This window comes from Hyaena hyaena, unplaced genomic scaffold (assembly GCF_003009895.1).
Source record: "Hyaena hyaena isolate Hyena2069 unplaced genomic scaffold, ASM300989v1 scaffold_1023, whole genome shotgun sequence".
NCBI lineage: Eukaryota > Metazoa > Chordata > Mammalia > Carnivora > Hyaenidae > Hyaena > Hyaena hyaena.
The window spans coordinates 441,088-454,558 of record NW_024081653.1 but is presented as its reverse complement, the minus strand read 5'-3'; the positions used below and the strand labels follow the sequence as shown (position 1 = coordinate 454,558).

Here is a 13,471-nt window from a genome sequence, read left to right as displayed (position 1 = left end):
CTGCAGAGAGCACCCTAGAGTAAGCACCCTGTAGTAAGCCACCCTGCAGAGAGCACCTTGCAGTAAGCATGTTATATAAGCTCTCCTGCAGTGAGAATCCTTGCAGTAAGTGCTCCTGCATAAGGAACCTGTAGTGAACACCACTGCAATAAATATACATTGCCTCAGGTTTAAAAAAGGTATAGGTATTAATCTGAGGAAAAAATAGTAGCTCTCCCTTTGAGCCGGCTGGAGGGACAACTGGTAGTGCCATCGATGGGCACAGTGTTCCTGTCAGGCTATTGGGATTAAACTCACAGTTCCTGAGATTCGGGGGGGAGTCTAAGGTTGGGGTCTGGCTCCTGATGATGTCCCTGAGTTAACTGACCAAGTCTCAGGATCCTGATATGAATGTGATTCTTGGGTACCAGCAGTTGTTCATATGTTCACATCCATGTTCTCAGTTGGTCTCTGGATACACCAGACAGGTGTCATAACTTCTGAGGGAATTGGAACACTATGGGATGGGTCTGTCTCTAAAGCTGTGGTCTTTTTTGTGCTGAACAGCTTGATATATATTTAGGAGGAGATGCTTGGAGACACAGGTAGAACTTGGGAGCGCCACTGATTTCGGCATTTGCTTTCTTAGAAACCCGAGATGATGAGCCTGCTTGTGGGAGGCCCCTGGGCATCCGGGCAGGGCCCAATGGAACCCTTTTTGTGGCTGATGCGTATAAGGGACTATTTGAAGTAAATCCGTGGACACGTACGTAACAGTGTCTTCTTTCTGTGATGATTTCAGATGTTTTAAACAATATGTACATAAGTGGATTTAATGGTTTTTGTTCAGTAAAACTACTGGAAACTTTGTAATATTTTCTTATTCATTGAATAGTACTGCAAGTAATGCCTACCTGTAAAATGCATCAGCTACATGATGGTATTTGTCATGTACCCTAAGTTTCTATTTGTGTTTTAGCTGCAGGGTCTTACCCTCAAAAAGTTAGAACTCCTCTATCTTTATTTTTCTGTGTCTCTCTCTGTCTTGTCTTCCTGCCTGTTTTCTGTGTCTGTCTTTTCATTTGTTTGTCCACCTCCTCCTCCTGTCTTTCTCTATGTGCTTCAGCAGGGGAGTTTGTACGATGGAGAAATTTGTTATTGTGGGTAGTACCTGGGGCCTGTTTGCTGGATGTGTGACTATGCAGGTGCCTCAGCCTCTCTGTGAAGTTTACCCATCCATGAAACAGGGCTAATGGTAGTGCCTACCTTGGGGGATCATGTGAGGGTTTAAATGAGATTATACAAAGAGAGAGCTTATTCCATAAATGGTTGTTTTCCTGTTTTCAAAAGTTTACCACCATCACTATTTCTGTACTTAAAACCAGATGAATGGAACATTTTATATTTCTCTCAAGCAAATGAAAAGAAGTTGCCTTTTATCTAAGACTCGTAATAGATTATTATTTTTTCTTTTCTTTTGGGGGGGGAAAAAGAGAGAGAGGAAGAGAAATGGGGAGAAAGGCAGAGAGCGAGGAGGATAGAGGATCCAAAATAGGCCCTGTGCTGATAGCGGTGAGCTCGACACGGGGCTTGAACTAACAAACCATGAGATTATGACCTGAGCTGAAGTCGACTGCTCAACCATTTGAGCCACCCAGGCACCCCAATAGATTTTTAAAAGTCAGTTTGTCTTGATAAAAGGAAGAAGTCCTCAACCTTAGAGGGAGGATTCTCCCTTTAATGAAGTTAATTAAAAAAAAAAATTATCACCGGGGCGCCTGTGTGGCTCAGTCGGTTAAGCATCCGACTTCAGCTCAGGTCATGATCTCACGGTTCGTGGGTTCAAGCCCTGCATCGGGCTCTGTGCTGACATCTGGCTCAGAGACTGGAGCCTGTTTCGGATTCTGTGTCTCCCTCTCTCTCTGACCCTCCCCTGCTCACGCTGTCTCTCTCTCTCTCTCAGAAATAAATAAAAAACTTAAAAAAAAATTTATCACCTAACAGATGAAAGAAAGGAAAACAGTGGTTTTTAACTGTAAGAGGGAATAAATCTACTGGCCTATGAGAGAAGCTCATTTTAGTTTTTCCTTTTAAATCAGGTAGGCTGATTGATATTTTGAAATCATTGAGATATAGTTTCTTGGAATTAAAACAGGTCTTCTCTCCTTCCCTCCTTCCTTTTCTTCCTTCCTACCTCAGGTGAAGTGAAGCTCCTGGTCTCCTCTGAGACACCGATAGAGGGGAGGAAAATGTCCTTTGTGAATGATCTTACAGTAACTCAGGATGGCAGGAAGATTTATTTTACAGATTCTAGCAGCAAATGGCAGAGACGAGATTATCTGCTTCTGGTTATGGAGGGAACAGATGATGGGCGGTGAGTGTTTATTTCCGATCTTCTGCTCAGTGAGATTCAGTCAGGCAGGGTGACTTCGCAGAGCTTATTTGTGAGAGTCATTGGAGTGTTTCTGAGCATAGTATTGCAGCTTTTGAGATAGGACCTTAATGGCTTCTGGAAACAGGTGATGGATGCAACACAACAGAGCAAGATGTTCTCACTTTCTCCTTGAAAAATGAAATTAAAACAGGCCAGTCCATCTGAGCATGTGGTCAGTTGGCACTCTAGGCGGGACCGTGTAGGCTGGCCTGGGTTTCAGGTCATCCCTCCAAGGGGGGACTCCTTTGAGGCTGGAGCCATGGGGGCCCTCCCTGGTTCTGAGCCAACTCCCAGCTCAGTGAGAGAACTGACTAGGGGGTTCTCAGGAAGAGGATGCCTGGGTCTGCTTCAGATGGGAAGGCCTCCAGGGGCAGCCTGGAGCCAGGCCTGGGCGGAGGACCACCAGGGGCCTTGTCACTGCAACGTGAGGAGGATCCCCTTCTGCAGGCCTCTGCTCCAGGCTCAGAGGGGAGCGAGGCTCCAGCGGGGCAGGGCCATGGACTCTCCCACATGAGCCTTAGCTGTTGGCGCCCTGCAGCCTGCTAGAGTACGACACCAAGACCCAGGAAGTGAAGGTTTTACTGGACCAGTTGCGGTTCCCCAATGGAGTGCAGCTTTCTCCTGCAGAGGACTTTGTCCTGGTGGCCGAGTCGACAATGGCAAGGATAAGAAGGTATGTGTGGTGGCCAGAGCTCACTGTGGCCTGGCCTGGGATGGGCTGGGAGATATCAACCTATGTGATCTGAGATGCTGCAGGTCGCCTTCTCCTTTGGTGAAAGCAGTAAAATTCAGGGGTACGTTTTCCTTCTCCCCCATCTTACCCTACTTGAAAAGTTGCAGCATTGGAGAGTCTCAATTTAATGCCGACTGCATGCATCCTGGGCCCTTGTACCCATTAGATGGGCCTTCTCCCTGCAGCTGCATCGAGCTGGGCTCAGGGCAAGTGCGGGCCCCTATCAGCTACTGTGCCTTTGTTCACGATGGACAGGTTTATAGTTGTTTCCATAAATTTATTGGGACCAAGACCATTTTTGTGCTTGGCTAAAATTTTTCCTTAAATTGGGGGGCTGCTGCTCATTACCTGCTTGGGTGGATTTTTCAGATTCTATGTGTCTGGCCTGATGAAGGGAGGGGCTGATCTGTTCGTGGAGAACCTGCCCGGATTTCCAGACAACATCCGACCTAGCAGCTCTGGCGGGTACTGGGTCGGCATGGGGACCATTCGCTCCAACCCTGGGTTTTCTATGTTGGATTTCTTATCCGAGAGACCCTATATTAAAAGAATGATTTTTAAGGTAACTATGAAAATGATAATTCCAAAAAACAAAATGAAAATGCATCTAATTATGATCTTTTTTGATCTTTTTAGCTCTAAAAATTCTCGCTCTGGTTGTATTTCGTACTGTTAGTGACTTCTTTATAACACATTTTATTCTTTAGCCTGAAATGTAAATTGAAACATTTGAGCCCTTTGATGTTTTCCTTCTGGTTTTGTCACCTCACCATCATGGCCTGTCAGTCATGCCTGCCCCCTCTGTGTTTTAGGCCTTCTCCTCTCTCCACAGACCCTGGAAGTAGGCCTTCATATGGGGCCCCTGCAGACCACATCACTGCTTCTCAGATGGTCATCAGGCACACACTTACTTCAGCCCTATCCCACCCTGCGTCCTCCTACCTTCTGGAACTTTCTGTCATGGAACTTTCTGTCTTCACACCCCATCCCCTGCACACTGTACTAGATCCCTTTGACCTTAGCACACAAACTTTTTCATTAAAAAAAAAAAAAAAATCCCCTACCTCCTGCCAATGACCAGCCACAGATCTTTACAAAAGCCTTTTTCCCCAGTGAGCTCCATGAAATGCCCTCAGTGTAATTCAATATGTTTTATACTGGATGAGAAACCTGCTGATATAGGTGCTTCCATCATCCAGAAACATGCATATCTAACAAGCTCCATTTCACAGGCTGAATAGATGTTTGAAATTGATACTGGATATTGAATAGATATTAAAATGATTGTAATTTAAGGTCCTGCAAGATACTAGGCAGCAATTACTGAGTCTGTGTACTGCTGGGCTTTGTGTCTGGACTCTGCTGAGGAGCTGTGGGCACCTGCTCTTTTGGGCTGGTCCATGGCCTTCAGTTTTGTTCCAAGTTCAGTGGGTCACTGTGTATAATCCTGATCTGTTTAAAAATAACACATTCCTCCTCTTCACTTCTTTGGTTCCAGAGGCAGCATCTGTTCTACCTGAGCTGAGTTTTGAAGAAGGCTAGATCAGTTTTGGGGCCCTGGGCAGATGATATGATGTCTCTGCCTCAATTCCTTCATCTTTTAGGGGAAAGAATGATAGCCTTGTTCTATTTCATTAGGTACTGACAAAATGTAATGAGAATATGGACATAATGCCTGTGGCTGACTTTAGTGAGTGCTCCAATTCTGTACCTTTCCGTTTCTCCAAAGCAAGAATGTGATATGGTGGTGGTGGTGGTGGTGGTGATGGTTTGTCTCTCCCCATGATGCATGCTCCATCTTTAGTTTGCGCCTGTGTTCACAGCACCTAGAGTAGTGTCTGGCACACAGTAAGCGCTCAGAATTACTGTGGAAGGAATGTGTGCTCAGAGAGCTGAAACCACAGGTGTGAGAAGGAGCCGGAGTAGTGACATATGTTACTGGTATGGAGAGCTCAGCACCTTCGTGTGGCCAGAGGGATGGCAGATTGAGTGCAGTGTGAGAGGACCACAGGCCTTGCAGGTGTGAAAAAGAGGCTAGATTTTACTGTAAATGTGATTGAAGTCATCGAGGTTTTTTGTGTGTTTTTAGTTTTGAGATAATATCAGACTTAGAAGAGCAGCAAAGGACTTTTGTCCTTGAACTATTTGCAGTATGTTGCTGACCTGATATCCTGTCATCCTCAGATACTTTTGTGATTTTCTTGTAATAAGGACACTCTCCCCAGTGACCAGCCACTGAAACAGGAAACTCACATGGATAGTGGTAACCCTCCAATGCACAGACCCCATTCAGGTTTTGGCAGTTGCTCTGGTGATATCCTAACAGAGGGTTCAGCTCAGGACGAGGAGTGGCCTTGACTTGTCACGTCTCTTTATTCTCCTTCAGTCTGGAACAGTGCCTTAGCCTTGATCTTTTTGAGAATTACAGGTCAGTTATGTTGCAGAATATACTTCCATTTGGGTCATCAGGCATTTCTCATGATTAGATTTAGGTTATGCATCTTTGGCAGGAAGACTATGAGGTGAAGTTGTGTTCTCAGTGTCTTCTTTCAGGAGGCACATGTCCCATGGGCCAGCCTGTCCCATGCTGATGGTAGCAGTGTTGGCCACCTGATTCTGTGGTGAATGCCAGGCTTCTCCATTGTGAAGTCACTCTTTTTCCACTTGTAATTAACACATATTTTGTGGAGAAGTACTTTCTAAGCAAGTAAACATCAGTATGATTTCATGGTTGCATATTTTATTCAGTGAGTTATAGTCTGTTACTATCATTATTTATTTTGAGGCTCAAATTGTCTGGCTGTGGCCAATGAGAGCCACTTCAGTGTGGCTCGCTGGACTTTGCACATGTCCCTAAAATTTTTGGAGGGGTTCCTTGCTTTCGGGAACCACACAATGTTTAGGCTCATCTTGTATTTTCCATGTTCCAGCTCTGTAATCAACTATTTCTCCAAGGAGCCCTGGTTCTTTCTAGAGGGGATGTGGTGTTGCATGTGCTCATTGCTTTTGGTGTGTCACTGCCACCAGGCCCCCTGAATGACAAAACTGGGGAATATATGCATGTGTATTCATACATATATCAATACATTTGACTGTTGAACCATATGGGGGCTAGGGACGCTGGCCCCTGTGCAGCTGAAAATCTGCCTATAACCTTTGACTCCCCAAAGACTTAACTACTAACAGCCTACTGTTGACCAGAAGCCTCACTGATAACAAATAAGTGATTAACCCATAATTTGTATGTTATATGTATTATATACTTATATAATGTATTATGTACTGTATTCTTACAATAAACTAAGCTAGAGAAAAAAATATCAAAATTGTAAGGAAGAGAAAATACATTTACAGCACTATATTTATCAAAACAAATATAGGTGGGCCTGCTGCAGTTGAAACTGATGTTGTTCAGGGTCAACTGTATATATGGTATACATACCCATGTTCGCATGAACGTTTATTTACTGTTTATTTACATTGAAAACGGTAAGTAATCTTGGCATTCCTGCTTCCAGTCTTATACCATAGGATTTATTGTAGTATTTTCCACTTCCATATTTGTACTTCCCTTCTCTAGTAGTGAGAAACCTGGACCCTATTATCCTTTCTATCTATTTGATCAGATTCCCCAGATATCACTGATCTGTGGCCATTGCCCCCCATCACAGCTCCTGCTAGAGCTCTAGCATCCCACACTGGGCCTTCTTCCTCCTCCCAGCCATGTGAGGGGCCTACCTTTCCCTCTCAGGGGCTCTGGTACCTGCACCAAGCTGTCCCCAGGTAAACATCCTCCTCACTCTGCCTAAGCTCTGTCAGCCTGTGCCTGATTACCCCACTGTGGGAACATGTCTCACTCTGCCTGATTTCTGTTTACCTGCTCCGTGCCACTGCCCTCTCCTTACCCACATGTGGACTCTCCCTCATCCTGCTAAAACTGACTCTTGATCTAGGCCACTGTGGTTCCAGCCTCTGTACACACCTACCCTGTTGGGCTCCACAAGGCGCTTCTTGACTGACTTGTTCAAGCGGGGAGTGATATAGCACAAAGGAAGTTTTAAGGTGATAACTGCAGCTGCGGTGTGAAGAGCAGCCTGTGGCAGGGCTCCACTGGCTGTGAGGGGCCTAGCGTGGAGGAGGATGTAGCAGCCAGGAAGGGTAGGGCAGAGCCTGGGGTGGGGGGGTACGTACACAGCAGGTGACAAGACCCCACAGAGCCTAGCTAGCATGGCCTAGAGAGAAGGGACCAGGTATGAGGGCAGGGTTCTTGGCATTAGTAGCTGGTGCCAGGGACCTGGTTTCCTCTGCTGGGGTGTCTGTCAAGTTTGAAGAGCTTTTAGAAAGTCTGCGTGGGCAACGTTCATAGCAGCACTCTCAACAATAGCCAAAACATGGAAAGAGCCTAAGTGTCCATCCACGGACGAATGGATCAAGAAGATGTGGTTTCTCTATACCATGGAATACTACATGGCAATGAGAAAGAATGAAATCTGGCCTTGTGTAGCAACATGGATGGACCTTGAGGGTGTTATGCTGAGCGAAATAAGTCAGGCAGAGAAGGACAAATATCATATGTTTGCACGTATAGGAGGATTAGGAGGAACTTAACGGAGGACCATGGGGGAGAAGAAGGGGGGAAATGGTGGGGGAAAGGGAGAGAGGCAAACCATGAGAGACTCTTGAATGCTGACAAAAACTGAGGTCTGATGGATGTGGGGCGGGAGGGGGGCACTTGTGGGGATGAGCACTGGGTGTTATATGGAAACCAACTTGACAATAAACTATTTGTAAAAAAAAAAAAGAAAAGAAAAGAAAAGAAAGTCTGGGTGGGGAAGTGTCAGCACTGGGTGTTGGAAATTGCGGCGGAGATTTGAGAGCTTTGTGGGAAAGCAACTTAAACCAGAGAGAAGGTGAGAGGTCTTAGAGATAAGATGGAAAGAGCAGAGAAGGGAGGACCTAGCACTGAAGTGAGGTGGCATTTCACGGGCCGTGGGAAGTATTATGGAGTATTTTAACCCATAGAGCAACTTTGGTTGCCATAGAACTTTTTATTTCTTTATTTATTATTTATTTATTTATCTTTATTGTTTTAAAAAAGTTTTTTATTGTTTGTTTGTTTTTAGAGAGAGAGACACATAGTGTGAGCTGGGGAGAATCAGAGAGAGAAGGAGACACAGAATCCGAAGCAGGCTGCAGGCAGTGAGCTGTCAGCACAGAGCCCGACACGGGGTTCAAACTCACGAACTGTGAGATCATGACCTGAGCTGAAGTCGGCCACTTAACCGACTGAGCCACCCAGGCTCCCCAAGAACTTTTTAGAACATAGTCAACTTGTATGTCTGTTTGGACCTTTGCAAGTGCTCCATTGTCTAGGAGACATTATGCACTGGACACGTGCAGGTGTTGGCTGTTTCCCCTTATATTAAGAGGTAGATAGGGGCACCTGGATGGCTCAGTTGCTTAAGCATCCAATTCTTGGTTCTGGCTCAGGTCATGATCTCATGGTTTTGTGAGTTTGAGCCCTATGTTGGGCTCTGCACTGACAGTGCAGAGTCTGTTTGAGATTTTCTCTCCCTTTCTCTGCCTCTTCCCCACTCCTCTTTCTCTCTCTCAAAGATGAATAAATTAAAAAAAAATAAAAAGAGGTAGACATCTGCCTATTAATTTGCACTCATTGACCTTATGCAGTGACATACTGACATGATTTCCTCCCTAGTGTCCTGCTCCGCCAGAAACTGCATGTCTCATCCTCTGGTTTCTCTACTTAAAACCCTTCAGTAGCCTCATGTGGCCCTTTACCTGGCTGAGTCAGTGGACTCTTAGAGGGTGCCTTAGAGGGTGGAGGGGTTTTCCTCCATCTGTACGCTGGCCTTAAGCAGAGCTGCCAGGGCTCAGGGGGTAGGGAGATGCTCATTTAACCTGCCCAGGTCTTTTCTTATCAACACAAACTGCTCTCATGTGGGCAGAGCTGTGTAAGTAAAGACCTTAGAGCCATATTCTAAGTCATTTGCACCTTGCATGTTTGAAATGTTTTAAACTTAGTCGGAGAGCTTGGCGTTTATTCTAATTAGACTATGCAGGTTTTAACCCAGCATTCTGGAGTCCGTGTCAGTCTGGGTATTGGCTTCAATGTTGTGTCTTCCTAAGATGTGGGGAGCCCTGAACCCTTCTCTGGGTCCAGCTGGGTCATCTGGAGCAGCGCCTGCATTGGGTCTAGCAGACACCATGCCGAGGGCTGTTGGAAAGCGGTAATCCTTGTGCTGGGCTAGCCTTGCCTCTGAGTGCATGTGACAGGAGGCCCCTTGGCCTAACCTGCATGAGGGCAGAGGTAGGGATGCCTGTGGAGTGGCAGGCCCTGTGCTGTGGGCAGGGAGCTGGTTTATTCTATGTGGTTTCCCTGTCACTGGAAGAGATGGGTCCTTATGAGATGGCAAGGGGCTGTGGCATCTGTTAAAAGTAAAATTCAACTGAGTAAATGCCAAAGAGCTTATTGGCTTTGATCAGTGACTGCTGAGTCAGGCAGCATCCAGTCCAGCAGATAGGAGTTTGGAGGAGCTGTACAAAATGAAAGACTTGTAGGCAGGAAGAGATGGGAACAAGGGGGTTTACATTGGGCAAAAATAACCAGGTTGATTATCACTGGACTATTTTCCTTTAGGAGATGGCAGGGATCTGTCAGGCACATTACCTTGCTAGTGCTGATCAGGAGATTTCTTATTGACTCACGTAAGATTCTATTTCTGGGAGAGCCCAATCTGTAAGTAAGTTAGGTCTGGTTTGGTGATGTGACTCTGAGCATAAGTGACTCCATTTGGGGCCTGTGGTCTTGTGTTTAGAAAATTGGATCTGCTTATACCACTCCCTTGGTCAGAAGTTAACCTCTCCTCATACTGTGTTTCCTTCCCAGCTGTTTAGTCAGGAGACTGTGATGAAGTTTGTGCCGTGGTACAGCCTTGTTCTAGAACTCAGCGACAGCGGGGCGTTCCGGAGAAGCTTGCACGATCCCGATGGGCAGGTGGCCTCCTACATCAGTGAAGTGCACGAGCATGATGGGCACCTATACCTGGGGTCCTTCAGGGCCCCCTTCCTCTGCAGACTCAACCTCCAGTCTGTTTAGCCAGCCTGACTGACTGTGCCAGGAATCCTCACACTGGGCACCACTCCTGGTCCAGGAGGTACCATGCACACAGCCCTTTCCATTTGCATTTGCTGGCCCTTGGAAGTGGACAGTGAGACCCTGTGGATGTCTGGGCCCCTGTGGGATACCCCTCTCCTGGCTTTGACATTGCATTTAGAGGGAAGCATAACTTACTATAGGGAGGATAAGTCCATGTTAAATCATTTTCTCTTAAAAAAACCTTTCTAAGTTCAGTGATTCTCAGGATACTTTGTGCATTTATAACAGGCCTCAGGGTTTAGTGGATAGAGCAGTAGATGAGCTGTCTAGGGATCTTGTTTTTGCTAATGGCTGTCCTGCCAGCCGCAGTGTCTTTACTATTAAATGGGGTCATACCTGTCTTTGGGGGAGGGCCATGGGAGGAACAAAGAGAGCTTAGTGCAAACATGTGTTGAGGCCAGTGGGTGGAGCTGTGTAAGCAAAAACCTTAGAGCCATATTCTAACTCTAGATGTAGAGTTGTGTGGGACTTGGGACCTTGATCCTGGGCGTTCTTTTCCATAGCTCACACCCTCCAGCCTGCTCTGGTTCAGCCCCACTCTGAACCAGAGGCTTTTAAGACTCCTGAGTCCCCATAACCATTTAAAGGCAAGGACCCAAGTAAATGGATAGAAGCAGCAGCTCAGGAGTCCCTGGGCTCTTCTCTGTGAACAACCTATCACGTTGATGGAATGATCTAGCAGCTAGGTACTGCAGGAAAGAATTTAGGGAAGTCCTGTTTACACACCTTTGTTCCTTACCTCTAGACCCACAGATGAATAGTTCACATGCTAGTTTCATTTGTTAGAGTGTCACAAGCCTGAGGTTGCTGTATATCCTGACAGGTATGCCTATACACTGGTCCTAATTTTGTCAGGGGGACCCATGTAATAATGATAATTAAATTGACTTTTCTGCTGATTAATCTTTTTTGATGGTGTTGCCTGGGAGTTTTTCCTCTAATAAAATTATGTTAATAGGGACTGGAATTTGATTCCATTGAGAGCTAATAAGAGGGTCATTTTGGCTAGGACCTTGTTTAGGGTTAAACAGTCCATCTGGCTGGCTCAAGTCCCCACCCCACCCTCCCAACAGGGCAGCCACCTCTAGCCATTGCCTCCTGGCTGTGGTTTATTCTTGGGCTAGTTGATGTGATACTGTGTTCCTGTTTCCAGCCTACAAAATGGGTCTAATATCTGTTCCTTTCTGTCCTGTTTGTGAGAATCCATAAGAGATCATGTCTTTGGAATTGTTTTCAATAATTTAACAAAGGAAATGTTTTCAATAGGTAATGATATTAAAATCCAAAGAGGATTGATAGCTGTGGTAAAACCTGAACAATTTGTGTGGTGTTGCACTGGCTGGCACTAACCCCTTCATTCCTTTTCCTGACAGTGGCCACCCCCCTCCCATGTGCTGGGCTGGCCTCATTTTAGGGGAAAGAGGCAGGATCTGGTTGTTGGCTCATCTTGTGTTGCCTGTTCAGGGATGGCTTTATGTGCCGCAGTAGTAGCACAGGGTCAGAGATTCGCTTCAGTCCAGTTAATGCAACCCAGAATGTATTAGTTGAATGACTTAATGTTATTTATATTACTTTATAGGAAAGAAAATTGAGTAGTGATTGTTAAATATTTCATAATAGATAATGGTGTACCCCATATATCAGCTCTACAGGAATAAGGTAAAGCCTGATCATTCTGCCATAAAAAGCAATTTAAATGTGAGGAGCATATATAAGTTGACTTCTTGATTGAGAACAGAGGGCTTTGCTTTCAGTGCTTACTTTTTAGCAATGCAAAGAATCTGGCAAGCTGCTTTTCAGGGTTTTCAGCAAAGGAGTCTTGAATTTGACTCAGATTTTTATTTTCTGTCTCAAAGTGTGATTTCCTGTGTTTTATCTGGTAATTTGCCATGGTGAGGTACAAAATATAGCCTTGTTAGGTTTAAATTTGTGGTATGCTTTTGTTGTAAACATGAAGTAGATTTGCTCTAATGTGAATTACTAACATGCTTTTAAAATTAAATTAAGTGATTCATTCATTGTGTGCTTCTTTATTATCTATTACAAAAATTCCATCAGGATTCAGCTATTGGCTTTCATAGGACAGAGGCCCTGTTTTGAGATTTTTATCATCAACATTCATTTGCAGAGTGGTCTGTAGTTTAGAAAGTGTTTTCACAGTGGCTCCTGGGTGGCTCAGTTAAGTGTACAACTCTTGATTTCGGCTCAGGTCATGATCTCATGGTTCCTGAGTTGGGGTTAGCCCTGTGTTGGGTGCTGTGCTGACAGCATGGTGCCTGCTTGGGATTCTGTCTCTCCATGTTTTTGTCTCTCCCCCCAGTGAATGATTGTTCTCTCTCAAAATAGGTAATTTTTTTAAAAGGCTTTTCACATACACTAATCTTTTACTGTTGGAAAGAGATGTGGCCTCATTTTATAGGGGAACTGAGGCTGTGGGGAGTGATTTGCCCCAAGTCAGTGTGGGGCTGGCACACTGCTGGGTCAGGACCCATGCTCTGATTGTAGAATCTGCTGGGGAAGCTGGGAGATGAGGACGCAGAAAGGCATTCCCAGGACCTGGGCTTTTGGTGGTCACCACCCACCCCAAGGGTTGGACTTTGGTTGCACATCAGAGTCCTCTGGGGTTCTTGGTCTTCTGGAGTGGCCTGGCATCATCATAGTTTCAAGCTTCACAGGTGGCCCCCAGGGCAGTTGGGGGGCACCCATCATGGCCAGGACCTGTCTGCACGCCTGGAGCAGGGCCAGTAGAGCTGAATCCCTTAGAGTCTATATAACTAGTGAGGAGGCATGGCTGGGGAAAGCTCTAGAACACTCAGGGCAAGACTGTTAGAATTTTGACTGGTTTTGCTCAGTTTTGAGATCTTGAGCAATTAGTATTTCTTCTCTTTAGTCCTAATTCTGGTATGTCATAGAATCTCAGGTACTTAACTTTACATTTTCTCAGTTACAATAACATTAGATGGTGTCACAGCTTCCCTCTGTGTCAGTCATTCCCTCCTAATCAGAGTAAAGCTCTAAGTTTAAAAAAGCAGGTAAAATTGGGGTGGCAAGATGAGACTTCAGGTCATCACTGGCTGACATCTGCTCCCTGTGGTAAGTTATACTATCTCTGTGTAGGTGTTTGAATCCTACCAGATGGCTCTCTGGT

The 13,471-nt window shown here is 45.5% G+C and overlaps 1 protein-coding gene across 1 annotated transcript in view; it reads left to right on the top strand.

Moving 5' to 3' along the window:
* Window positions 1–12,341, top strand: part of LOC120223619 (adipocyte plasma membrane associated protein) — a 37,350-nt gene extending 25,009 nt beyond the window's left edge. The window contains exons 5-9 of the mRNA XM_039221813.1: window positions 629–745; window positions 2,179–2,353; window positions 2,952–3,086; window positions 3,516–3,708; window positions 10,054–12,341. Coding sequence (XP_039077744.1) covers window positions 629–745; window positions 2,179–2,353; window positions 2,952–3,086; window positions 3,516–3,708; window positions 10,054–10,263 — 830 coding nt within the window. The 3' untranslated portion in view covers window positions 10,264–12,341. The remainder of the gene's footprint in view (window positions 1–628; window positions 746–2,178; window positions 2,354–2,951; window positions 3,087–3,515; window positions 3,709–10,053) is intronic.
* Window positions 12,342–13,471: the final 1,130 nt, after the last annotated feature.